At 36.7% G+C, this 27825-nt stretch overlaps 3 protein-coding genes across 3 annotated transcripts; 1 reads left to right on the forward strand and 2 right to left on the reverse strand.

Annotated features, from left to right (window-relative positions):
* Positions 1 to 1152: 1152 nt before the first annotated feature.
* On the forward strand, positions 1153 to 4908 carry LOC113749393 (SH3 domain-containing protein 2-like). The gene is made up of 10 exons (XM_027293119.1): positions 1153 to 1444; positions 2420 to 2539; positions 2620 to 2689; positions 2772 to 2923; positions 3070 to 3171; positions 3452 to 3652; positions 3754 to 3816; positions 3941 to 4093; positions 4201 to 4275; positions 4635 to 4908. Exons 1-10 carry the CDS (start codon positions 1385 to 1387, stop codon positions 4749 to 4751), a joined length of 1113 nt encoding a protein of 370 aa, XP_027148920.1. The 5' UTR covers positions 1153 to 1384; the 3' UTR covers positions 4752 to 4908.
* A 4823-nt stretch (positions 4909 to 9731) lies between these two features.
* Positions 9732 to 11327, reverse strand: LOC113750110 (B-box zinc finger protein 20). The gene is made up of 3 exons (XM_027294048.1): positions 11142 to 11327; positions 10459 to 11010; positions 9732 to 10367 (listed from the first exon to the last, which is right to left on the reverse strand). The coding sequence occupies exons 1-3, from the start codon at positions 11325 to 11327 to the stop codon at positions 10032 to 10034; spliced, it is 1074 nt and encodes a 357-aa protein (XP_027149849.1). The 3' UTR covers positions 9732 to 10031.
* An 8961-nt stretch (positions 11328 to 20288) lies between these two features.
* Positions 20289 to 26492, reverse strand: LOC113748784. The gene is made up of 7 exons (XM_027292333.1): positions 26339 to 26492; positions 23287 to 25467; positions 23140 to 23194; positions 22451 to 22599; positions 21942 to 22028; positions 21320 to 21448; positions 20289 to 20765 (listed from the first exon to the last, which is right to left on the reverse strand). Exons 1-7 carry the CDS (start codon positions 26408 to 26410, stop codon positions 20658 to 20660), a joined length of 2781 nt encoding a protein of 926 aa, XP_027148134.1. The 5' UTR covers positions 26411 to 26492; the 3' UTR covers positions 20289 to 20657.
* Between the last annotated feature and the right edge of the window lie 1333 nt (positions 26493 to 27825).

Below are 27825 nucleotides of genomic sequence, written 5' to 3' on the forward strand. Positions count from 1 at the left end.
GATGCATTAATTGGCTTTACAACTTACTTTGTGATGCACTACTTCACAAAATGCTTTGCATGCATGGTGGCAAATGTGTCGTATTACTGCTATGAATTGTTTCAGATTTGTCAATCTGCATGGTGGCAAATGTGTCATCTACATTTGTGGTGGCTTAATTAATTAATGTTGGCTAATTCCTTTACATATCAGTGCTGCCTCTTGCCATGGTTCTCCATTTTAGGAACGTCCAATCTGCAGTATCCTTGTGTATGGATGAAGCTCAAATCATTGGGAAGCACGATAAAGAGACCACAAATTCAAAAGAGGACCAAGCATTTTGGGGCGGCTTTAAAGCCTGCAAGATATTCTTTTCAGAGGGAAACAGAATACTACCCGGCATGATTATTTCCCGTAAGCAGTGATCATTGAGAGAGAAAAAGAGAGATGCTGGCAAATGAATGCATTCTAAGAACATCTGCACTTTATTTTGGAAGCTTATCATGATTGATGCGGGCAGGAGAGGATTCATTGGCTTTTGGGGTCGATGTTCAATACTTTCTTTTATACCTCACGACCTCACTTCATGAGTGAGGCAGAAGCATTGTGTTGGCCACAGAAACAGAGTAACATGCACAGGATGAGGCGCATGGTTCGATCCAAATCAAAAGAAGTCGGACTTCTTGTTGGGGGGGGGGGGGGGGTGACGGTTCTGAATATAGAGGACTTCTTGGGACCATTGTCATATACACCTCCTAGAAAGCATTCAACTTTACAAAATTGCTTGCAAATTACTCATCTTTGGCATTGTTTCATATTAACTCGGGATAGAAAAACGGCCAAGGGCCAAGGTTTCTTGACTATTGGCCCTAATATATATATATATATATATATATATATAATTAAATTATTTGTCATCTTCGCAGTCCACAGAAATTAAATAAATAATTAAACAGCTACAATTTTATTGGTTCCAAAGGCAGAGTACCATTGCGTTGGTGACTGAGTACCATGACAAATACTACACTAGTATTATAATTGGAACAGCTCAGGGTCCAAAAAGACCAAAAAAAAAAGGAAAAAGAAAAAGGGAAAGTAGATAGAGCCTAGAGGTCAAACAACGTTAACTAAAGCAAAATCTCAAGTCCGAAGTCCAAACAAATTCAAAAGCCTCCCAGGTCCGAATGTGTGTGGTATCGCTCAAAGCTCAGTTCCGAGTTCCGACACGTTTCAAACTCCCAAGCCTTCTTTTTGTCTCTCCGCTTTTTCTTCCCTCACTATAGCTCAAACTCTCTCTCTCTCTCTACTTGGCATTTACGTGGGATTTGTAGTATAAAGTATACACACAACACCAAAGTTAATGTGGAAGGTGGCGGTGGTGGTGGTGGTTTGATGGTGCTGTGAAATGGAAGCTATTAGGAAACAGGCAACCAAGCTCAGGGAACAAGTCGCCAAACAACAGCAGGTACCCCTGCCCCCACACCCCATAAGCCCTAATTTGATTCTTTTTTTTTTTTTGTTAAAATTATGCCTACCAGCTATAGATTTTTACTAAATGCTTTTACTGTCAAGATGGTGGTATTCTTGTTTCTGGTTAGGTAGGACCTTTTCTGTTTTTCTTTTCATTTTGGGGTTCGGCTTCTTTTTTTTTTTTTGTGGTTTTTTTGTGACATTGAAAGCTTTGGACTTCATTCTAGTGGTTGTTTCTAATATCTTCAGCCCTTGTATTATCTTCATATCGTTGTGTAATTGCATTTGGAGTTGTGTTTTATTCTTCCATTTTAGACTGGAAACGAAATTCATGAGTATTAATGATCTGTCAGTGGTAGTATAAGGAGGAAAAACTTGATCTTTTTAGAGCTATAATATTGGCTGGTTCGCCTTAGTTTATGAACAGGACCCTTTATTTGATTTGCGGGATTATAATTTGTCTTGCTCCTAGCGTTCCTTGGATCTTCGTTTGCTCTGCTACTCTTTTTGGGTGGAAAATATTGCTACTCATGGAGTTGCATACATTACACCTATAAGCTCCTTTATGTGGATTCTTTATGAGCATGCACTTGTTGAAACAAGTCTGTTGAGTTTTTACTTTGATGAGTAAGCGAATATAATTAGATATCCTTTAGTACTTAATTACAACTTGTCAGGTGGAGGAATAAAGCTCTTGATATCTCAGGTCCCCTTTGGTGAGTGGTGAAAGAGGTTATGTCCTATTGGAGTGATTATTTTTCCAGTTTCTCTGTGTTTGTGAATTGATATGCATGCATATGGTGGATAAGTAATGTGCCAATTCTACTGTTTTGTTTTTCCTTTTTTCTTTTATTTTTTTGAATGTGCGACTGGAAGTTGTTCTGTTAGCATTGTTTTCTAGTTGTTAATTTCTTCAAAGTTTGCTCATAAATATTTCTCCCTTGCATTTTCTTGTATGAGTTGGCTCCAGGCTGTGCTCAAACAGTTTGCTGGTGGACTTGGGGGTTCAGAAACTGCCGTAAATGATGACACAGAACTGCAGCAGCATCAAAAACTTGAGAAACTTTACTTCTCTACTCGTGCTGGAAAGGTTGATTTTTGTGGTACTGTTCATTTATGGCTCAATTATTTATTTTTTTCCTGACCTATGTGTCTTTTCCTGTTTACCAGCACTTTCAGAGGGATATTATTCGAGGTGTGGAGGGCTATATTGTTACTGGATCAAAGCAAGTTGAGATCGGTTAGTAGCCAACATTCTTCCTTTTCTCTGGTCAATTGGTATCTTGTTATATATCCTCTAAATTGTGCGCTTTCTCTTACAGGTACTAAGTTGTCAGAAGATAGTAGAAAGTATGGTGCTGAAAACACGTGTACCTGTGGTAGTACGTTATCTCAAGCTGCATTGAGTTACAGTAGAGCTCGTGCTCTAATCGAGAAGGAGCATGGTCATCTGTTGAAAGCACTTGGCACACAGGTTTGAGATGATTTTTTTAACTCATTAAGTGGTTGTTTAGTGGGACCTTTTTGAGATTAAATGTGGCATTGCTTTCTTTACAGTAGCAATGATAACTCTTTACCTTACTAGTAGTTCATCTATTTGTAATGGATTTTTCTATCCAGGTTGCTGAGCCATTGAGAGCCATGGTTGTCGGTGCTCCACTAGAGGATGCTCGGCAGCTTGCGCAACGTTATGACAGAGTGAGACAAGAAGTGGAAGCTCAGGTAACACAAAATTAGATTCAGACTCGCCTCCTTATTGTTGCCTATTTGGTTGATTTAGTTCTCCACCAAATCTAGCTTCGTGGATGTTCTTACCACTTGTGTGCATACAATTGGAAAGAATGACTTCCAGGAATTTATAAAGTAACTTAATCGCAGCTAGTCATTATCAAGAGAATTGAGTAATGTAATGCACCAAGCAACTATATTGTGGAACCGCATAGGACCCTGTTTCCATATTATCCTTTTTGCCAGGATTACATTCATTTTTGGACCCAAGCAGGCTATTGAGGTTTCCAGACGCCAAGCTAAAGTGAGGGAGTCAAATGGTCATCCTGATTATGTAGCAAAGCTGGAAGCTGCAGAAACGAAGCTTGAAGAGCTCAAGTCAAATATGGCTAAATTGGGCAAAGAAGCTGCTGCTGCGATGGCTGCTGTGGAAGCGCAACAACAGAGATTGACGCTCCAGCGACTTATAACAATGGTAATGCTATCTCTTTGCCTTTTTTGCAGTAAGCCAAACACCATTTTACTTCAGGTATTAGTTTATTGGCATAGGAAACTTGTAATTTTGTTCTAATGAAGGTCGAGGCAGAGCGCTATTATCATCAGCGAATTCTACAGATACTTGATCAACTAGAAGCTGAGGTATTTTTTTTTGTTTTCTATCCACTGCATTTTATATCTTAAGACAACATAAACCATTTTGTCTAGTGGTATGTGTATCATGTCATGATGGATATTCACTTATCTGTCGATTGTTTATTTACAGATGTTGTCAGAACGTCAACGTAATGAAGATCCACCAAGAACGGCTGCAGAAAATACCATGCAGCCACCACCTTCTTATGGAGAACTTAATGGTGTGTTTGCTTCTCAATCAAATGATGGGTCCATGGACGCCTTGGGTTACTTCCTAGGAGAGGTAAATATTGTTGTGTTCTTGATATCGCACTCTTATATCCAAATTGTCAGTACACTGTTTTTGGTTCTTATAATTTCGTCTTGGTGACCATTATGATTTGTACTTAGGTAGTGCATCCGTACCAAGCCGAGTCTGATGTGGAGTTATCATTGTCGGTTGGTGACTATGTCGTAGTGAGAAAGGTAAATACACGATTTTTCATTGCCAATTTACATCTCCTTGCGTGTTTGGTATCTTTCCCTTTTGTTTTTTTTATCATCATCATATTCATATCACACCTGAATGTTAGTGGTTATATACACTGTTGCAGCACAATGGCTGCTGTAAGATTGTTCTTCCTTAAATGCAGTTTTTTAAGTTGTGTGGGCGACAGCAAACTTGTAGCGCCAGAGCTGCTATCTGGTTGGTGCTGTAGGATTGGTCACCCTTGCTTGTTCTCTCTTTACATGTGCAGCTGCTCTCTCTTTTGTTTAATCTTCCTTTCATGTTAAGTTCAAATATATACTTTCCTGACCCAGTTGATTTTTGTGGCATTTTGTAGATATCAAATAATGGGTGGGCTGAAGGAGAATGCAAGGGAAAGGCTGGTTGGTTCCCTTTTGGATATGTGGAAAGACGTGAACGGGTTCTTGCAAGCAAAGTGGCTGAAGTATTTTGAAGCTTTGCAAACCTCCTTTTGGGTTGTGTAGTTTGAACTGGGCCTCTTGCTGGTACTGTTTGCAAAATTCCTGTTGCTATCTGCATTGCCTTGAGCGCTGGAACCCTTTTTGTTCGACTGTAGTGCCAACTTGGTTGAAAAACAACGAATTCGATTACTTGGGTAAACCGGTGAAAGGTTTCCTTGTTCATGTTGAGGATCTGTCAAATATCATTTTATATATTTGAGTAAGAAAAATTAATCCAATAAACCTTAAGAACTTACCCAAAAAAAAAAAAAAACTAACCTCTGTTTCTCTAATAAATAATTTTTTTATAATGCCATTTATTTCATCACTTGATTCGGTTTTACACAAACAATGCATTATATTTAGATTCATTGGGTATTGTCATTTGATTAATCATTACGATGTAGGATATGATTTTAACTATATGTTTTTGAAATTCAGACCGGATTGGGTGGTTGAATCGATTAAACCGTCAACCGGTCTGTTGTTTGGTCCGATCAAGGACTCAAACTCGAAACCCACATTGTCCCCGTTTAACTTGTTAGGTCAACCGCTAAATCGTTGACTAGAATACTTTTGCGTGGACCAGGTGGTTCATTACTCTTAGTGTAATTAATGTTGCAACTTTTAAATTTGGTCAAATTTCCATGACCGTCTGCATTAAATAACAATCAATTACCAATGCAATATTGTCTTCAAATTATCTCAGAATAACTATTCATACATTTATTATTATTATTTTGTGTGCGTGTGTATATAATTCTTCTACATTTTGTACCTTCCAATCAGCAACACAAGTTATTTATAGAGTAAATTTCAATAATTATGTGGATAAATTGTTTGGACACCAAAAATAGTTTTTTGCCATTCATGAAAAGTTATTTGACAAGTTATACTTGAATTCCATGAAGATGCTATTGCGGAAAAAAAAAAAAACAACAACAACAACACTCCTTTTCTTCATGGGTTATGTTGAACTTCTGAAATTCTCCAAAAGTGTGACAACTTTCTTTTTTATATTGAGTTACAATTCTTTTATCATTTACATTTGAGAAGACGCTTTCTAAAAGCGCTGACCTGATTCGTCAACTAACAAAACATGTTAATGTAATAGTGCTCTCTAAAGCCACTAGGCCTTTGATCCGATGGTCATCACCAAAGACTTAAGTTTTGATGGTGTCAATTTGTCATTTTATGTGACGGCTTTAATTGACATTCTTCCATAGAGTCTGTACTCACATCGAGTTCTTCTCCCCCATCCCCCTGGATTAGGTTAGATTAAGTTATAAGAATTCTATCGTTGAGACAAAAAAAAAAGTAATAGTGCTCTCTAAAAACTATCTACAGTCTTTTATTACACCCCGCATGATCTGAACTTCACAAAAGGGACAAAAAGGAAAAAAGACTAATCAATCATGGCCCTCAACCTGCAGGAACAGTTAATGGAGCAACTGTTCCTGCCTTAATTCCTCATAAACGTAGCAATAGCGGTTACTGCCCCTAATTTGCCATCAAACGTAGCAGATCAGTGAAGAGAAGGCAGGTGAAAGAGCAAAGATTCCAGCTCCGTTAACTTTCAGTGCGTTCTGCAGGTGCAGAAATGGAAATTGAAAATAATAATGATAGAGGCTGTCATGCTGGTTAATGTGTGGGTTCGCCATACTTAATTTACTTTATAGCCTAAACAAGTCATCGGGCGTACTGATGATGATTGATGATTACTGGCTCTAAGGAGGAATAGTTTCATCTATGTCGGCCAACCCTTTAATGCTTATAATAAATAAATAACACTAGTAAAGATTAGACTTCAGCTGAAATATTCTTACCCGCAATCTTGCCCCAGTTCACTTTTCTGCTCTTGGAATTCGTAAGACTGAAAAACAAAAAGCAGATACTGCAGTTCTTCTTTTTCCTTATTAGGAAAAAGTTTTAAGTAGATTCGATTTCGATCACCATCACGATCCAAAATACACATTCGAAATTATAAAGTCGCTTGCAAGTGCAAATACTGTATGTGTCTGTAATCGCCAAATATACATTCTCTGCATGATTGACTTGCTACCTTGAAAGAAGAAGGAAGCAGAAATTTGAACCCCTCGTAAATATGAAAATCGATCCTCTACCGACCTTAAATTATTTATTGGCCGGCGTAATTTTGCATCTTTCAATTTCATTTCCTCGATATTGGGATTTGATTTTGCATTACAATGGTATTCTAAGGAAAATGGGAATGAATCTGCTCACACACGACACGAGGTCAAATTCTCTAAATTCTTGCTTTCAAAAATAATTTGCATTAACATTCCCCGAAAAGGTTTGTTTGGATGGTAAGTTATTTGAAATATTTTTACTGTAACACTTTTTATGATGTGATGTATGTGAGATAAAAAAATGTATTGAAAATTGTAATGATGATATAAGCAAATATATTTGAAAAAATAATCAACTGTCCAAACAAACCTTTGAAATGGTGCGTTGAGGCTTGAGACATACAGAAAAGTTGAAGAATCCTGCAATCCTTTTATTCGACGTCAATCATGGTATGAAGGGTATAACTGCTATAATAAGAATAATGCTTGCATGATGATGCTGGGCTGATGACTGAAACAGGGGTTTTTACTTTTTTAGCACCCAAAAGAAGAATAATTATGAAAGATCCCAAAAGAGGAATAATTATGATCGGGGGCTGGGGGCAGGTGTAACACATTGCAAGGACAGAGAAAGGAAAAACAGTTTTGGTGGGCCAAAAATAGGACATCGCGATATGCTTGGCGACCATCAGAGTAATTCTCCTAGTTGTGAACCCATTAACAAGTAATAACTTCACCGCTCTCGAATCCACGGATGCCTACTTTCCTAGAACTAAACAAGATGACAAAACTATACTTTTTCTGTTCTATCTTTGAATTTTGAGGTGCATCTGTTATTCGGATGTGTGTTGAATTTCGATATCCTGAACAAATTTTCAAAGTCAATAACAGATGGTCACTTTTTCATTTTTTTTTCTTCCATTTTTCTTTTTTAAAAAAAGCCTTTCTTGGAGAAGAGGTTGCCGAAACAATTCTCGTAACCTCTTGCATGACGAATAGGCGTCCAGTCACTAGTCAAAGTTTAGTGTAATTACTACTTTTTCATACTTATGAAGTTTTAACGCTGATTTTGGAAAATATCAATAATGAGTCTCAAGAGAAGGGAATCGGGATAAGAACCAATTTGCATGGTTTTGTTAAAAAGTATATACTGTAACGATGTAATAATGTATGTGAGATAAAAAGATAATTAAAACATGTATCCAGAAAAATTTTCTCCTAAAAATCACGATCCAAACAATATAAAATTCATATGAATACACCATGTAAAATTAATCTAAACTATTGGAGTTACCCGAATGATGCTCTTTACATTTTTTTACACAATCAAGCTTATGGTTAGAATTCTGAGCCTTGAGAAGGGAAAGAATGTGGAGAGGGGGAGAGGGAAAAAATCATCTTAACTTTGTCTTGTTTCTTTGCCTCGAAAGCAGTCCTTGTCAGCAGCAGGCAATTGTGCACATTTGCAGCTTTAGACCCGGTTGGCGCCAACTCGGCTAAAGGCTCCACCGCCATCCAACCAGAACTACCCATTCTGGTCCGAAGATCAAGCCAACTCCCCTAATACTAATAGTGATGGTCTGATGGTCATACACACGCTAGATTTTTGGATCTGGCTGCAGCTTTGAGCTGCTGGTCCATGACGGTATTAAAAAAATGATGGTGGAGTCCTCAATGCCTCCCCTCCCCATCAAGGCCATTCGTCCTACTCTTGGCCTTCTAAAAACTTCTTTTGGTTCATACATTTAAATTGTCAATTTCAACTCCGATTAGATTGGAATTTATTGCATTTATGTTTTTGTTTCGTACTTGCTACTTGTCTGAAAACCAATTTTGTCTCTTGCAGTGGCCATAGGTTTGGCCTTTTCAATTCCTTGAAGACTTTTACTTAATATTTTCAAGGTTTTGTCTAGGCAAGAGCTATATCATTTCTAGGCAACCCCAAACTTCTAATTATTACGCTTCAAACAACATTTTACTTGGGGAAGAGGGCATGAGGGACGAGGATGAGAGTATGGAGCCAATCCCTTGTCTGGAAAATATCCAAAACTATCACTAGCCTAATTGGCTCTGGCCCTCGTCGTGCTCTTGAGTTTCTTGCCTCTTATTTGGAAAAGATTTCGAGCTTGCGGGATGAATGCAGCTAAGCCATTATGGAATGCCACAATATTTGCACCATAACAGCGTTATCAGCTAGGTGCATGGCTCAAAAGGTAAGCAGAGGATGCAAATAGGCTGAGACCATAACCAATAATTTCGTGAGGAATTAATTCTATCAGAAGAGGTCACATAAAGCTTTCGGGAGGAGAGGTGATGAAGTGACAGATTATGGCTGGGGCAGGTGGTAGGGAATCCAACAATTAATTGAGTGAGTTGAGGAATATATTAGTACCAAAAAAAGAAAAGGAGGGGAAAAATATAAAGTTGAAAACTTGGGAATTCAATTTCTATGTATGGGACGAAGGTAGAGCGATCCAATTTGCCAGTCTGTCCTCCTTATCTAATCAATTTGCATAATCATTTTCTCAACTTTCTGCAATGTCGCAGTCTCCACGAGATAAACCTTATTCCCAGTCCAAAAAGGGAAAGGACTTGTGCTTTTCTAACTGTCACTTCCTTGTTCCTTTGCTTCAAATCAAGACTCATGGTTTGCCTTTTCTTAATTTCCTTTCCAAATTAACATGAAAATTTTCCTTGATTCTACAGTTTCTTTCTCCTATGAACAAGCACGTGAGATGTGACCCCTGATTGTCACTCTGGAGAGCATGCTCAAGTTTAATTAGGGACCAAAATTGTACCCAAAATTTGCTGAATTGGATGGTTTCATATTCATATCATTCATGAAAAGGAAAAAGATATTTACATCCAAAAGGGATCCTTGCGGCTTGCGAGTACATCGCGAAAGCTGCATAGCAGGCACGTAGAAGATCTACGCATCAAACAACCTAATTCCATATGGACGATATTGGTTGCTCGAGAGGAGCATGGATCAGAGAAATTCATGATCCAACAGGGAAAAAAAGAAAAAAGAGAGAGAGAGAAATATGCTTGTCCATATGGTAGAGGGAAACAAAAAATGCAAAACCGTGACACTTGAGCGAGCGAAGCTAGATAGGGGTGAAAAAGAAAAAGAGAGACACATCGAGATGGGGTCTAAAGAGATGAAATTTGGATGAGTTCGGTCTACCATAAAGTAGTCGTTTTAAGTCTCTTGGAGGAGGCAGAAGAAGGTGGGCTGATCTGTGGAACCGCAAAAGAATTGTCGTCATTCCGCTTTCTGCTGGACTTGATGTTTGAGATCATGTCTTTGGAACCTATATGCCCACCGAAACCAAAACCAAAACCCACATTGGATGCGGAGGAAGTGGAAAAGCATTGAGGTTGAGTAGTAGGATGTGCATGCAGGGGCACAGGCGCAGCTTGCGGGACCCAAAGACCCGTATTTTCTGGCAGGAACGAGCTCAGATCGCTATGAAGACCTTCATCCCAAAATGGAATCATCTCACCATCACCAGTACTCTGATGAATCAAATTAGCCAAAATACATCAGTACTGAAAATTCATGACTATTACTAACAAAGAAAAGTGAATGAAAGGATAGCTTGCAAACCTTACAGAAACCAAAAGGAGACGAGGAATCAAGAAAGTCTTCAACATGCCATCCTGGCAGCATCTCTATCAAGTACTCAGCTATGCTACTTGTGGGAGTCGAACTATTATTGGTATCCAATCCATTCATCGTTTGTCCATTCATAGCAGTGGTGGTGGTGGTAGTAGTACCTTTCTCATTTGTAGCTGCTGCTGCAGTTACCGTGTTTGCACTAGCTGAAGTTGTACTGGTAGCCTTCGAGGCATTCGTTCGAGGGGTTGGATTAAACTGCAAAACGTTCTCGCGGCTAATAGAAACAGGCTTGTTAATAACTGTGCTCTGGGGGTTGAAAGTGGGAACTGCATCAGAAACGTTGGTCAGAGAGGAACTAGCAGAGATTGCTGCTGCTGCTTCTGATGGTGCATAAAGGGCAGAATTTGCTGAGAGCTTGACACCTGTGAGAAGGAACCTGTTGTGTTTTTCAGTGTGCTCGTTTGCTTTATGTATTGGAATATCACACTCTCTGCATAAAATAGCCCGATCTTGTTGGCAAAACAAGAAGGCCCTTCTCTCCTGTATGCATAAAAATCAGAAGAAAAATTATCACGATCAACATAACTATCTTATTCATCCAAGAATGTCCCTTTTTTTAAAAAAAATAAAATAAAATTTGGACTTCTACTTAAGAAGTGATGAAAACGTACCTGACAGATATCGCAGAGAGGGGCTTGTTTGGGTGGTGGCTGAAGAAGAGAGAAGCGGTGGTGCTTGCTTGCTAGCTTATTAGCATGGTGGACCCTGTGGTCGCAAGTATTGCATAGAGCTGCCTCATCTGCAACACAGAAGACCGATGCTTCTCCTTTGTCACACACATCGCACTGGATCTTCATCAGGTAACTTGATTGCTAGATCAATAGATATTGCAATCCGACACTTTTGAGGGAAACAGAGAACTGAGAAAGATCAAGAAGCCCGGAAACGAAGGAGAATCTAGACTCTAGAAAGAGGGGAGGAGAAAAGGTGGGGGATGATGGATGGGTGTTGAAGTTTGGAACTTGAAGGCGAGAGCAAGCAAATTTTTTAATATTTTAGTTACTATAATTAGATATGGTGAATATTATATACTCATTAGGTGAATAATGTATACCGGAATACAATACTGAAAACAGTACTGAGATGATAAGTACAATATAGGATGCAATATATGTTAGCGTAGAAAGTGGAAACTGGAAAGAGGAGGTCATGGGGTGGATTGGATATTTTGCCAAAATCGATCTTCTGTCTCACATTCTGTGTCATTCTCTGTCCCATTTTTTATTATATTGTTATTTCTCCTTCATAAACATCATGTTTTAGTTCTTTTTTGTTTCCTTATGATTCAATAACTATTAATTCAGTAAAAAATAAATACAACAGCTTTAAAAAAGTAATATATAATATAAAATTAAAAAATACAGCAGAAAATGCATAAAAAATCTTATAAAAAAAATCTCATTTTTTATGCATTTTGATTTTTTGAGTTTGTTAAATTTTTTGTATTACTGAATTAATAGTTATTAGATCTTAAGGAAACAAAAAAGAACTAAAACACGATATTTATGAAGGAGAAATAGCGATATAATAAAAAATGGGACAGAGAATGGCACAAAGTGTGAGACAGAAGATCCGTTGCGATATTTTACTATCCAAAAGAAAAAAAAATACTTAAAATGTACTATCGGATTATGTGTGGAGTATTTGAGTTAGTTGGACTACTTGACGGAGCGAGACATGGCAACCTGGCTAGGGGTGGCAATTCAGGTCCAAATCAGGTTGGCGGGTCGGGTTCGGGTCAACCCGTCAGAAAATCTGTTGACCCGAACCCGACCCACCAACCCGTGACAGGTCAGGTATGCTGACCCGAACCCGAAAATTTCAGGTTGACGGGTTGGCGGGTCGACCCGAAATGACCTGAAACTTAATTTTAATTTATTAATTTATCACTGTAATTTATAATAAAATCAATTTCTCACAAAACTAATTACATAATCAAGTAATAAAAAATTAAATAAATAATTCCAAACCAAATCTAAAATAAATTAAACACCGTAAAAGTGTTTTATCCCAAACAAAATATAAAATAAATTAAAACAGTATAAAAGTAAAAAATAATATAATATATTATTTGTCCAAATATAATAATTTCAACTTCACACAAATTAAATAAATTCATTTAGGATTAAGTAATTAATGCCTTTGAAAAAAAGAATAACTTAGTTTAGTTAGATAAAATTATTTTTATGTTTATTAAATTATTTTTAATTCGTAAACGGGTCATATCGGGTCATATCAGGTCACCACGGGTTGACCCGAAATCGACCTGTTTTCTTTTCGGGTTCATCGGGTCCAACCCGATTCTGACCCGAATTCATGAAACCTCAACCCAAACCCATTAATTTCGTGTTAGGTTCGTGTCGTGTTTTCAGGTCATGTCGAAAATTGCCACCCCTAAACCTGGCTGCTGGCCTGTTCCGTGTACATTATACCGCACTAATCCCTATGAAACATATTCAGCCAATGCATTAGTATTCAGAACCCGTTTGGACTGCATTTTTGGAAGAAGAGTTTTTTTAAAGTTTTTATTTGTATTAAAAAGAATTTTATGGTAACAAATATAAATGCTTTAAGGGAATATTTTCAAAAAAACTTAAAAAAAAACTACAATCCAAGGGTCTAAATTAGCCGTAATATGTTATAGCCATTAGAGAAAAACAACACTGAATTTGTAAAAGTTAGTGAACTAATTAATATGCTGAAATACGGCTTTGTTTGGATTGTATTTTTCTGAATTTTTTGTAAAAAAAATATTATAATGATTTAATATATGTAAGATAAAAGTGATTGAAAAATATATTCACAAAAAATATAATAATAATTTTCCTTTGAAATATTGCTTTCCAAACAAAGTCGCAAATGTTGGACCGTCAATTATCATGAATTTTCTAGAGTGTAAGTTGTGGTCCTTTCAATTAAGTATGCGTAGACAAATACATTAAAAAAAGGGAAAAGCTATTGGATAGAAAATTACAAGTTGATTTGATGGGATTCCTTTTAATTTATTGGATACAAAATTACAAGTTGATTAAGCTGATATGAATACTTTTGCCATAGTGTTGCTTATCATTAAAAAAAAAATACTATAAAAAAAAGGTTAGTTGCAGAGTAAATTGAAAGGATGATTTGATGCATCTGACACCCTGCATTCTATAGTCCTACGTTAAATTTTGTTTTGCTTCTCCAAGCTGGAATTCTGTGTTCCACATGCCATGTTTCGTTGGTTGTGGTCGTGGCAGGTGGAACTTTTGCTATAATATGTCCTTTTTCTTTTTCTTTTTCCAAAAAAATTAGGAACTAATTACTGTAGTAATTGGAGGCCGATTGGCCCCACTAATCGCAGGGAGCTTTGACCTTGCTCCAAGATCGCAGAAAAACCTAAAGAGTATCTCCTGCCTCTGTACGAGGAGAGCCTGTAAAGAAACCTCTTACCGGCGACTCGTTTCCATAAACGTTGAATAGTAACGTGGAAAATCCATTAAAACGTGCATCACATAAATATTTTTATTTTTTATTTTTAAAATATTAATTTTATATCTTTTATAAGTTTTAGTAAAATTTAGTTTCAATCTAAGTTTTTGATCACTTTTTATTTTGAATCCATCAGAGTGACTCACGCGTGATCATTTTCAGAAACAAAATGATTAGATACCATTGGTAGTTAAAACAAATAAGTTAATACACATTCATTTTTACCTCTAAAAATATAGAATTGGACCCGAGCTATATTTATTTTTCTTTAAAAAATTTAGATCTAACTCAATTTATATTCATTTTTTACCATAAAACAAGTGGGATCTAACCTTTTTGTACTAAAAAAAGTCACATATGAGTCACGTGATGATTTCAAATTAAAAATTAGTTGAATACCTAGATTAGGACTAATGTTTGCCAACTTAAACTTGTAAGGAGTGTAAAATTAACATTTTAAAAGTGAAGGTAAAAAAATTCATTTAGCAAAAATGTGAATAACATTTCGAACGATTCTTTCTAATAAATAGGGGGAAGTAGAAAGGTACTCTCAAGGACATGGACAAGCAGACTAAAAAAAAATGATGGATATATTATGACAATTTCAATATTATTACCATTCATCTTTGAATTGCAATACTTTTGCAGAATAAATTATACTTTTTACGCCAAAAATAATAGGGGGAAGTAATTTTGTTTCTTTAACCTACCAAAAGACCATTCAATCCTGTTTTACAGTAACCAGCAAAAAAATTGCATCATTGCTTGAAAAATACTACTGAAAGATATTTTCTTCACCCTGCAAAATAAGTCCTGTTACTGATGAAAACAACCGAACGATGATTATCGTGACGCAATGCTCCTTTCCAGTGATGACGACCGTGCTTGACTTTGTTAATACGCTTATCTCACGTGAAGCAGGCGCAGTAGTAGCACGTTAAAAAAAAAAAAAAAAGTCTTTTGAATGCTGATTATGGGGTCTTTTCTTGCCCCGTAAACGTTTAAGCTTTATTTATTATATATCCCGTTTTCTACAAAAAAAAAAAAAAAAAGTAGCACGTTTAAAAAAAGAATGAAAGAAATTGAATTTTCCACCCTATCCTTCGAATTAGTACTTCATCCATCTTCCCTTCCACATTTCTCTAGCCCGCCGTGTTGTTTTGACCCATGTCTAGGTCTCTATATTTCTAACATCATCATCGTTTCTTAAATTAATCCGGATTTATGCCTTCTAATTAGACCCATCAGGATTATGAAGGAATCTTATATTGTTTTTGGTAGAAAAGCTAATGGGAAATATTACAGTTCTTTTAGCAAATTAATAGATATAGAGTAAATCAACAGCCTTTGCTTTTGCCGACCAATGGAATAATTCGGCGTCTGCCATTTTAGTGCACCATTAAACTATTCATTATCTGTCTTGACAGGATAATCTTGTTTTTTTTTTCTTTTCTAACTGGATAACGTTATTTTTTTCAGACCCAATAATCAAAGCACTTTTTTTTTTTTTGGTGAGTACATTAAGATTACTCTCTCGGGCATTGGGCAATGACTAATAAGATGCTGCATTATTAAAAAAAAAAAAAAAAAAACCCAAAAGAGAGAGATAATCGAAGTTCATTACTTAATACTCCTTTCATCCCATTTTATTAGTCTTGTTTTCTATTTTGATTTGTTCCAATTTATTTATCCTAGTCTAAAATGGGAAATGAAAAAAAGACCAAATCTCTCCATTTTACCCTTGTTTCAATTTCCAAAAAGTGCATTAAAGTCATGTTTCAAAATTAATTGCTCTAACCATCCATTGTATAATTCAAAAATTTAAAAGCAAATTAATAATAAAATTTGAATTTAAATGAAGGGGGAGTCATGGAAAGAATAATTCAATAAAACTCCTAAATTGTGTGCAAAATTGACCATGATAAATAAAACGAGACGGAGAGAATAGTTAATATGAGTCCTCGCTCATGAATGCCAAAGCACTAGAGTCCATTGTGGACTTACCAAGGATAGAGGTATGCTTTATTTGACACCATCACTCAGGAAGAGGAATGAGTTAGATGGTACAGAGGAAGAAATTGTAAATGAGAGATTTTATATTCGAAATCTCCCACTTACCAAAAAAAAAGACCACCCAAGTAATTGGAATTATGCCATAGGTGTTATTGAACCATTGGAAGGCAACTTTACTTCGTAAAGGCAACCAATAAGATATATAGGCACACAACTAATTAATCAAATGATCATGAAATTATTGGTTCAACTCTTTTTGATACCTTTTTTTCCCTCTTCTCTGTAAAATTTGTATTCTTTATTTTAAAAAGGTTAAAAAAAAATTGTTCGGCCAATCCTATGTCGAGGGGCCACTCCCACCCACATTAATTTTATGGGCAATGGGCAACCAGCAGGTGTTGTTTTCATCCCCTTTTTTTTTTTTTTTTGAGTATTTTCGACCATGCTACATTTCTTGAATTCCACCACCACCACATCTCATATCGATTAGCCCATACCATGTGAATGATAGGCAATTGGATGCCTTCGCAACTGATATCTCCGAGAGGCATTGTTTAGTAGTAATCAAAGTTATAACTTGCATGTGAAGGACGGGCATGCGTGAGGATTGGGTTGGGTTACAGTAGTATATTTTGCTTAGATGTTGTCTCTTTCACTGGTATGCAAATACAAATTGGAGATGTCTTCTGACCTTAATCGGCCGTACAATATATTTTAGTATACGCATCTATATTTTAGTACATGCCTAGTTTCTGATTGTAATTAGCCGACTTATTATGTAAACCTTTCTCTGTGAACAGGTTGAAAACCTCACTAACGTGTACTTTATTTCCTGATCAATGAAAATTACTGAAATTCCCGATCTCGATCATCGCTTTTACATATTCTTTTTTTTTTGTGGACAGCTTCATTTTAATTGAACTTATTTATATCCCAAGATTGCAAGCATAATACTTTGAATTAATCTTTTCTACACTGTCAGTGTATATACTGACGGGGTTGGATGAATACCATATCATCTGAATTTGAATTTAATTATCAAATTCTGTATATGTGACATGCATTTAGACCCGCTAGTGTATACACTGTCAGTCAGTGTATAAAAGATTTACCCTAATACTTTTTGCATGAGTTAATAGGCAAGTCAACCATAAAATTCCTATTGGTTGAGAGCAGCCAATCTACTCGACTTTCTCCTTTTCATCCGTTTCATGAAAAAACGAATCATACGTACGTGCTCCTGCAGGCCCGAAAATGCGGCAGAAAATATCGGACAATTCAACATTATCCTAGATCAATCACCACCACGTCGGTAAAATGGAAATCCCTAAAAAAAGAAGAACCTAAACGCAGCCAGTTTGGTTTCAAATTTTCTTTTTTTTAGTAAATTCAACCCCAGGAGAATCCAACCACTTTTCGCAATATCAAATGACGACTCATGTGAAAGGGAAGTGGGAAATCGGGACTCGGGGCAGGGACGGTTCCCTGCCAATTTTAGCTCATTTCAACTGCGCGTAACATTGGTTCAACTGCGCGTAACTTTTTTTTCACAGGATGTATTTTCACAACAGATAGTGGTGGGCCCCACACTTGGCGCGGATTTCGAGTTACATGGTGTTATTTCAGCCGCACAAAATTTTGAGGGCCAATTTTCAGCCGCACAAATTTTTAACCGTGCAGGGACGGTCATCAGTATGACCGTCCCTGCCCCAAATCCGGGAAATCGCAGATTGGCAGTAACAGAAACCGCATGTTATATGAATTTTTAATTACCCAATTGGGAAAGAAAATTGGGCAATGTTTGACAAAAGAGGAGCAATAATTTGACTAATGGAATTAATTAAAAGCCTCTGATACATACTTTCTTAGAAGTAGTAGTACAAAAATCCGATAAGCAACGCATCCATAAAACAATTATTGTTCGAAAAATCTTCCTCTTCGACGAGCAGCTAACACTCAAGCTAAAGGACAAAAAACGCTTTTTTTTGGGCATAATGTCACCGCAAAAAAGTCACTTATGTTCCTTAAAATCAACGATCATTAACAGGTTGAAGATTAGATCCACACACATATTATCAGCTGACAGATGTCCACTCTCAAGTGCATATGGAAACGGACACCCGTCCATCCATCCAAGTTCATTTCATCTGGACAAAGCTTTTGCTAAAATGGAACTAATCACCGAATTAATAATAATGCGCAGATACAATATCATAATACTTAATGATTTGACCAGTATAAGAGAGCGGTGCAAGATAATGACCCGAAGTCAGATTACAGGGGGCGTGAATTTAGAAGTTAAGGATGTCGGGATGAGAAATTGAAGTAGTCTGAAACTTTGCACGTTCCCCGCCCCCAACAAAAATGGGAAAATTGTGGTCAGGCTGCATGGGACAAGAGAGCACTTTGCGCGTTCTGAAACGAGGATTGAATATGTGGACGATATTTGTGATCTCTTCTCGAGAATAGAATTGAATCAGTCGGTTCGGTTGTTTAATACTATTACTGTGTCTATTCGTGTTTTTGTGCAAGTGCGGACAATGGCTCCAGATACAACTAAGATCTGATGAGCTGCCTTGTTCGTCAACTCACCCAATTGAATGGGATTCCTGATAAATTTCAGTGCAAGTCGAAAGATACAGAATTTACACTCGACAAGGCTTTGGAAGGTCACAGCACAGACGAAAATTAGGAGTGTAATCCAATCGAACGAGCTAGTGTTCAAAGTTATTTAATTATTTTAGCAAGTTTGAAATTTTATTCAAACCAAACTTGTTCATTCGTCGAATCGAATTTGAACAATTTTTTTTTTTTTGAGTTGAGTTTGAATGCTGTCAAACATCAAACGTCGTTCAAATTTGATTTGACTAGTTAGACAAATCAAGTTCGAACGAGCTCCTACCAAGCTAAAGTCGATTCGAGTATCGAGAAGTTTGATTCATCTTTCAACCCTACGTAAAACGTCTGTGGGATTGGGACTTGCAAAGAAGTGGACTAGCAACTTTTCTTGCTCTTAATTAGAGTCTGATGGGTACGTACGGCAATGTGGTGAGAGCGCGCGAAATTGTACAGAAATTTCAGTCGGAAACTTTTGGTGATGTTGCAGGGTTAATGTGTTCCTATAGCAACATTCCTGTTAATGTGGGTCATAGTACTTCAGGGTGCCAACCTGCGGGGCTACGTCCAATTTGTACGAGAAGGTAGTTTAACTAATGCGTTTAGGGTAGATTAAAGTGGATAAACCATTATGATGCATAATAACTTGAGCTTGTAGATGAAATAATCATTCAATAATTAGGTGATTACACGGATAACTTCAAGAATCATGTGCTGCTGTGGTCCTCCTGGACTGTTTAATGGAGCCTAGTCAATCTTATAAATCCACTTCCACATGGACAAATCCGCAGAACAACACGCTCTTTAGTTCAATATCAGCAATGTCATTGGACCTCTGTGGTCCAGGGACTAAACTTTCCTCTTCTTCCCCAGGAAACGGTCCAAGTTTATATTACTATTTTATACTTTTTCTTTCTTTCTTGAGTGGATTGTAAGTGTCCAAGTTTTGAAAAATTAGTTCTACAAATCGCCCATTGAAAACAGCAGATAAGAGTACATCTTCTCATTTTCTGCATCCGCTAGAAGCAATGAGAATCAAACAGTAACCCCCAAAATTATACAAAAAAAAAAAAAAGGATGAATCATGTTGAAGTAATCGAGAACAGGGCTCGAGTAGTGAATTGTGATGAAAGCCATTAACCTTTCTATTTATCATTTAACTTTTTTAGGCCTTTTAGGCAGGTAGTACTGTAGCTGGTAAACCTCTAGTTTCACAGTCGGATTGGTCAGTACAAATTCAACAGAGTCTCTTTGTTTGGGAAAGCAAGCAAAATTCAGATGTCGATGATAATCAGATGCCTCGTGCATAATCATCCCTAAAGATGACGAGACATCTCTCTTTTCAAATTCTTTTCTCAGGAGGGGGAAAAGAGGAATGGGTAAACTGAGAACCAAAGTTCATTCCGAAACAGGGAAACGAGGTTCCTCAACCTTGTGCAATATTTGAAATAACAACAACTTGAGGAGGACTAACACACTAGATAGAGACTTTTTGACCATGACAAGGTAAGAAAATCCACAGCGGGATATGGAAATGAAACCTTACTTGAAAGTTACTGCAGATCCTTGCACCATCTGGAATTCAAGACTATTCGCAATGAAATCCAAAGATGATAAACTCGTAAAATCTTGGCAACCATAAAAATTAAAAAATTAAGAACAAATAAATAAACAAGAAATATCAAAACTTTGATTATGTGAATATGGACAACTTCCATTCACGGTTTGGTTTTGTTCGCCAAGTAGTCAATGTGCACGCAGCGTCTGTTTTTGAATAGCCACCAACATATGACACGCAAAGCAAAATTTTTGGTCCCAAACCCACAAATGAAAGGTGAGATTGGATTTTTGGTGGACAAAAATTGGAATTTATGCGTCTGCTCAGAGAAAAAGAAACTATTTCCACGCAGAGTGGGCTACAAAAGGTAGAGATCAGAACAAGTGCTGATATAATAAAGGTATTTAGAACCTATTTTCAGGAATCTGCTGCTAAAGAACAAGGAAACGCGCACCTTCCAGTACTTGTTTCAATCCATGTCTTGCGATCCCAGGTCTGACTTCATACCGCATATATTATCAAGATATGCTTTACGCAAAGTTCTATTTGTCTCAAATACAAATGTAATTCTCCCCATCTGCAATTTCCACAATTGCATTATTGCAAATATAGCACATATGTAATTAAATTTAAATTTATGCTATATGAGAAGAAAATGTTGACCTCATCATATCATAAACATTGAAGGGAAGAACTGATTACTTGAAATACCTAGAAAATAACAAGATTTTTGGCCCTATGTTTACGCTCAAATAAGAGACGTAATTGGCTGAATGGCAAGGTCATTAAAAAGACATCTTGTAAGCAACTGCTAGATCACAGTTGAATGTTCAGAACTCTTAGCAGCTACTATCACAATAATCCTCACACGTTTATGGTGTTCCAGAGCAAGAAAACGAGTCACTCTTTTATTCAAACCAACCAATATTCCTCCCAAGTTAAAGAATAGTGACATTCCAAAAAATAATAACAATTCAAAGAAAAATAATGTATCTATGTTCCATTAACACATATTTTTATCAGGGGAAAACATGAGAAGTGGACACAATTAGCACCTATTAAAAATAATCTATTTTAAGAGATAAAAAGATAAACAAATAAGCACTGTACTCCAAACAAGAATGAGCATACCTCAATTAAACAGCCAGAAATAAGGTTGACATTGTGCCCAGGCAGTACTTCTTTGCCATTAACAAAAGTTGGACATTTTCCATGGTTTTTTAAAAGAAATGATCCATCAATCTCCATCTTTAAAGTGGCCTATTAAAAAGCAAATAGAAGCAATTAAGAAACTTAATAGATGATAATAAACACACAGAAGGTCAACTGTAGGTCAACATCTATTAGACAAAACTTGTTTAGATTTAAAATATGACTTCCTCTTAAAGGTGAGATGTTTTAAAGATAAAAGGAAATGAGCTCCTAAAATATTGGATTTTCAAGGATAACCCTGCTGAATAAAAACTGATAAAAAAGCCTCTTTAACCAAATGCTTGTAGTCATGAGCATGGTTATGCTTGTTTACAACTATTCTCTCTTGCTTTTAAGTACTAGCATAATTAGTGTTTCAATTTTTTCCAACCAAACCCAAGCTTTCTTCTTCTACTCTGCAAGCTAAGTACAAATAAATCTGAATTTTAATCAGCATTACAGAAGATCGGATCATTTCTGAACATTTTTCAGTCATAAAATATGCATCTACTCATTCTACCCCTTTGGGAAGTGCATGCAAGAGGTAGGAGCATCATTTCACCTGCCGTCTGGAAATCTTGTTTGCACGGGCTTCCCTTCCCAAGTCAATATCAACTTTGAAATCTTTTGTTCCTCTCCCCAGTAACACCTAAAATCGACCCAACTTAGCAAACTCCATAATGAAACTTTATTATTAAAAAGAGAAAAGAACTCTACAATAGCATGCAATTTAAGTCAAAATAATCAATTTTTTTTTAACGTAACATGGTCATTTTAACACTAAATTACAGAAATTTGCATCCATAATTGAACATGTATTAGAAAACTTCAGGCAAGTACTCTATTTTCAAGACAACAGAGATGCAGAAAGGGCTCACTATGAAAATCTGTATTGAATGACATCCACCCCCCAAGAGAAAAGAAAAGCATGCATCATCTGATCCATCAAACTAGCCTTCAGATAAATCAGTTCACCATAGCAAAGCCATAAAAACCATAATTGGTCACTGGGTCAGCAAACACTTATTGGAACTCATTTGACTTAATGAGGCACTGAAAGAATCATAATACCTCGGGTTTCTTTATGAAGTGTCTTGAGCGGCGGCCATATAGAACAGCAAGTGCTCCCTGAGCTGCAATGCATCTCTGCACACAAGCATCTGCAGCCTGCTCCAGCCTTATGATTGTTTTTCTTGCATCTTCATGTTGGTATCTTAAGACTGCAAATCAAATAAATGTCGTTGACTGTAAAAGGCTGTCTATCCAATCATTAAAATGTTAATCACAAGACACGGGCTTAAGTTTCCCTCAAACTTCGAACACTACATTAACATGGAGATAAGACAGATATCATGTGTCACCAGAATCAAGAATGACATTGAAAAAGTTCAATTGACTCAAAATTTTTGTTGATATGGGCATTAAAATGTTAATTACAAGATACAGAGTTAAGTTTCCTCAAACTTCAAATACAGGACATTAACAATAGAGACTAGGACAGATACCATGCAATTTCAGTGAAGCAGAAATCAAGAATTTCTAGAACTGGTAAAGTTCAATTGATTCTGCTGACTAATATTTTACCAGAAATATCTTATTATCAACCGAAATGGACATATTATTAAATAGGCAAAACTCCATTTACTTGAAAAATATTTAAGAAGTCATGACCAACCCCCAAATTTCACACTTAGGTTAAACTTCTACTTGAGACATAATAAATCTAAATCACTTAACTTTTATCAAGAAACTGAGAATACCTCTTGGACTGTGATAAACATCCTGATCATCAGGACTTAAATCCATATCGAGGATCTGTAATATAGTGAGTAACAAAAATCTTGATGTTAGGAAAGCAAAGATTAACAGAATACTAAACTTTAAATTAACAGCAATGAATATATTACCATTGCTTCAACATCAGAAAAATATGGCACATCATCATCACTCTCACAAGAAAACTCTTCCTCATCAGATAAAGCACAATTTACAGCTTGATTCGGAACTATCTGTCCTATGGAGTACAATTCTGCATGTATATCATCGCTTATCTGAACAGGAGATATACAATCTCCTTCCTGCTTACAGACGATAGCTTTCTTTTGTCTGTCGTAATCACCAGAGTTGTCATTTTGATCACTGTTTTCTGCTTGCTTCATCAAACCATTGTTAAGAGATTCGTTGATGATATCCTTGTTGCTTAAATGTTTTATATTAGCACCATTTGGACACTCACTACCACCTGTCTTCTTGAGTGCAACATGTGGGACATCACTACAAGGCAGTTCAAATCTAAGCCCGTCATCATTACATTGATGGTTATGACCCATTTCTGATAGAAATCTTGATTCTTGGGGAGGCACATGTACTTTACTGGTGCTTCTTGGTTCGCATTTGACCATAACTCCAGCAGTAGCCTTTTCACCATGTGAGAAATCATTCACAGATGAGGTCATGGGATAATAAGCTTCATCAGATTTTGCATTAGTTATCAAAGAGATAGATGAGCATGGCATCCAAATGGGAAGAAAAACATCGTCATTGTCAGGAATCTCAGTGTCTTCAGTGTTGAGTGTGCAGCAAATAACTCCATTGCGCAGTTCTGGAAATATAGGATTCACAGTCAAAGCAGAAGATAACCTTTGAGCCTCCACACTCCAAACTTGTCGTCCGTCACCACAATCATATTGCTTGTTTTCACCTGAATCTCCAAGGTGTTCAGCGATAGACATATCAAGACATTCCTGTCCCTGGGGTGCAGCACTAGGAATATCAAGGCATTCCTGTCCCTGGTATACAGCATTAGAAATATTAAGGCATTCTTGTGGAGCGACTGAAGCTTCTGATAGACCTAGACTGGGTACATCACTTCCATCAGGAAAATCCAACAAGAGTGAGCTTAAGTTCTCAATATAAGATTTATCAATGATGTCCTTCCCATCAGCATCAGCATCCATGAAAAGTTGCTCATCCTCAGAAGTGAAATTGAGCAACGAATTGGATAACTGTTCAAAATACTCTTCAGCATTTGGAGCCAAAATGTTCCTTTCATCACCTATTGTTTGATTTGAAGAAAAATTTTCAGCACAAGGAGAGAAATCAGTCATGATACCAGACATGGTTTGATCTTTTATTTCAGATTTTGAAGGGACATCAATGTCGTCCAAAATTAGAAGTTCATCTTCTCCATGCTGTTCATTATCTCCAAGGCAGACACCAGGGCAAGCAGATGCTGAAATGTTGTCAATGCTACTCAAAACTGGCATCTGAGTGATAGGAGAACAATAACCCAAACTCTGTAAAACAGTACCACAATCAGATAAAGATGAGTTAATCACCTGGCATGTAGATCCAGAACAGGCGTTTCCTTCTTTATCAACACTTTGACCAAACATGTTTTGGGGTTTTTCCTCTACATTCAAAGATTGAAGTAAATTACAAGCTTGTAATTCTTGAGATGGGCCATATTCATTAATTGAAATGTGATCCCCAGTCAAAGAAAGATTTTCGTCAAATGGAGGACAAAGATTTTGAGGCTGATTGCCTTGACCAGGGGAAAATCTATGATGATCATTTAATCCTGTACAACATGCAGCAGCGGAAAGGCCATCACCACATGAACCGCCTTCATTGACTCCAAGTTTTCCAAGAGAATGATCTATAGCTCCAAAATTTAGTTCTTGATTCCCAAAATAGTTTGAAATTTGATCTCCGAGCAGGAAACCATTAGATGTAGGTCCATTTCCATTTCCAACATCACCATAACTCGATTCATCCAGAAATATCAAATCTATCGAGTCAAAAGATTCATTACATATTCTTTTTCGCATAGTATAATAGCATTTACGTACAGTTTTTGCTTTTCTCTTCCTTGAAATGCACTTTGCCTCTTTATTATTGTCAATCCTGTTCAATTTTGATTGTGCCATTGGAGCAGATTGTTCAAACTCAATCATGCGAACTGATGCCTCAAAAGAAACAACTGGGTCATACAGAAGAGTATGCCAACGATCTTGCAATTCTTGAACAGTAAATCTGTGAGAAAATTGCACTGCGCCTTTTGCAAGGGATTCCAATGATGCACCAGCCTAAAGCAGAAGAAAAGGAACCACAAAATGAGCACTCAGAAAACAATCTTTTCAGAATAATCATGACTAATCATAAGAAACTACAAAATTTTGGGTGCAAGACTTTCAATGATGTAGTGCATCCCTCTTAGCCAAATTCATTGCCATTCCGGGGCTTTATATAAAGGGAAATCAACAATGTAGTGGATTCCCTTCTATCAGCACATCAAGAATATCTATAAGACAAATGGCTCTCCAACCATAAGCCTTCTGCAACGACATAGCAAGAAATGTCGCACTTAATATGATGGGAAGCAGTGAAAAATCCCCATGGCCACCGTTCTGCTTTGGTAGTGCAAACTCTAGCCATAACTATACTACTACTACTACGCCTGAACTTCCCCATCTAAACTAAACTCCAACATCAGTTACTTCACCCCTTAGCACTGTAACTGAAAGAATAAACTTTCAGTAGTATATACAGGTATGCTTCAAGTAAAGCTTAATAGAAACGCAAACAATGCATGCAACTTTCAAGTCCCAAGGACAAACCACCAGAAGAAATGCAGCATAATAAAATTGGAGTTAAAAAAAAAGGACCTCTCTTCGAAAATCAAAAGCACAACTCAATTCAACACAATCGCAGCCGAATTCAGTTAAATAAAGTAAAAACAACCCAAAACAAGAAAAAAGAAAATTTTCTTCGTACTGAAAACACGAAAAATAATAGAAAAAAAAAGGAACAAGAAAGAAATAAAACAACAGCAACAGAATTTCAATAAAGCAAATTTTCCTTAGTAAAGCAATTCTGAGAAGTCCCAAAAAAAACAGAAATTCTGAGACAGAGCACAAATATATTATTGTACATGTTATATTTGGATTCTAAACTTACCTCAACGGCGTTTTTAAGCAGAAGATCATCTTGGGGAAGCCAATGAGTTGCCACCGGAGCGAGGGCTCCCATGTCTGCCCCAACAAGACTTACATAAAAAACTCTCTCTCTCTGTCTCAGTTATTCCCCCGGTGCCCCGGCGCCGCTTTCAGGTTGTTCTATCTTTGTACCTCTTTGCTAATTTACCTTTTTCTTTCTTGTGAGTGTCTTGAACTTGTGAATTCTTTGTCTCCAGATTGTGTGAGAGTGTGACGGAGAAAAGGATTTTGGTTTTAAGAGTGGGTCACCACTTCTGAAGAATTGTAGAAGTACAGTAGGAGTCCTAGAACTTTGTTAGTTTCTTACTCTATTCGCCAGGAAAAAGGGTTAATTTCACTTTATCCCTCAAACTATATATGAAATCTCACTTCCATCCCTAAACTTTAAAATGAAACGTTTAAATCCTTAAACTATGAAATCCTTCCCAACTAAGTAAAATCGTTGACGAAATTCAAAAAATCATCACTATTATTGGGGCATGAGAAACACGCATATGTAAGTGTTGAAAACCAAAATAACGAGAATACAAATATCATTTCGCCCTAAAATATCTAACAAACAAATAAACAAAGTTTAGGTCTATATATCTATAAACCAATTCCTTTATATGTAGAACCCCCTCCCCCTTTATATGTAGTATAGATTTTTTTTTTTCTACACTGTGGGTATCCGGGACCACCCGACTAATCCCACAGTGCCCAGACAGAGCGGGCCTGACCGATGTCTAGGACGTAAACAACTGGGTTGCGGACTGAAATCGAACCCAAGTGGACTTGGAGTAAAGACCCCGCCTCCACCATCCGAACAACCCAGCGCGGGCTTATATGTAGTATAGATATTAGATTGCTTTTTTTTATTTGTTTGTTGTACATTTAGGGGTGAAATTACATTTATGTCCTTGTTATTTTGGTTTCTAACACTTGATAACCACACTAAATGAGTGTGTTTTCGCACGCTCCAGAAACAATGATAGTTTTTTAGATTCCGTTAACGATTTTACTTAATTAGGACAGATTTCATAGTTTAGGGACTTAATTGTTCCATTATAAAGTTTAGGAACTGAAGCGAAATTTCATCTATAATTTGAGGGGGTGAGATGGAATTAACCCAAAAAGGAAAAATGAAGAAACTTCCAAAATTGGACTTGGGCCTCCTTGTCCTTATGTTGAAATTAATGATTAATAAGCTTTGAACCCGTTTGAATGGCAAGTTTTTAGAGTTCTTTTTTTTTTTTTTTTTGGTAAGATACTATATCGATATATATAAAACAAGAAAATTAAAGAATGTGTTGAGATAATATTTTTTAAAAAATTATTGTGAAAAGTTATACAATCTAAACAAGGACAAGCTATTCGTATTTTTACGTTTTAGAAGAAAGAAATGTAATTAAAAAAGAAACGGAATATGTGTTTTGTGTCAAAAGTTTTGAAAAGAAACAACACAGAAAA

This window comes from Coffea eugenioides, chromosome 10, assembly GCF_003713205.1.
Source record: "Coffea eugenioides isolate CCC68of chromosome 10, Ceug_1.0, whole genome shotgun sequence".
Lineage (NCBI taxonomy): Eukaryota > Viridiplantae > Streptophyta > Magnoliopsida > Gentianales > Rubiaceae > Coffea > Coffea eugenioides.

Coding starts and splice junctions, on each gene's coding strand:
- LOC113749393 (XM_027293119.1), top strand. CDS start 1,385: ATGGAAGCTATTAGGAAACAGGCAACCAAGCTCAGGGAACAAGTCGCC. Junction 3,817..3,940: donor TTGATCAACTAGAAGCTGAG/GTATTTTTTTTT, acceptor GTTTATTTACAG/ATGTTGTCAGAACGTCAACG. Junction 4,276..4,634: donor ACTATGTCGTAGTGAGAAAG/GTAAATACACGA, acceptor GGCATTTTGTAG/ATATCAAATAATGGGTGGGC.
- LOC113750110 (XM_027294048.1), bottom strand. CDS start 11,327: ATGAAGATCCAGTGCGATGTGTGTGACAAAGGAGAAGCATCGGTCTTC. Junction 11,011..11,141: donor CTCTCTGCGATATCTGTCAG/GTACGTTTTCAT, acceptor TTATGCATACAG/GAGAGAAGGGCCTTCTTGTT. Junction 10,368..10,458: donor CTCCTTTTGGTTTCTGTAAG/GTTTGCAAGCTA, acceptor TTGATTCATCAG/AGTACTGGTGATGGTGAGAT.
- LOC113748784 (XM_027292333.1), bottom strand. CDS start 26,410: ATGGGAGCCCTCGCTCCGGTGGCAACTCATTGGCTTCCCCAAGATGAT. Junction 22,029..22,450: donor ACTTCATAAAGAAACCCGAG/GTATTATGATTC, acceptor GGTCGATTTTAG/GTGTTACTGGGGAGAGGAAC. Junction 21,449..21,941: donor ACAAGATTTCCAGACGGCAG/GTGAAATGATGC, acceptor GCTTTTTAATAG/GCCACTTTAAAGATGGAGAT.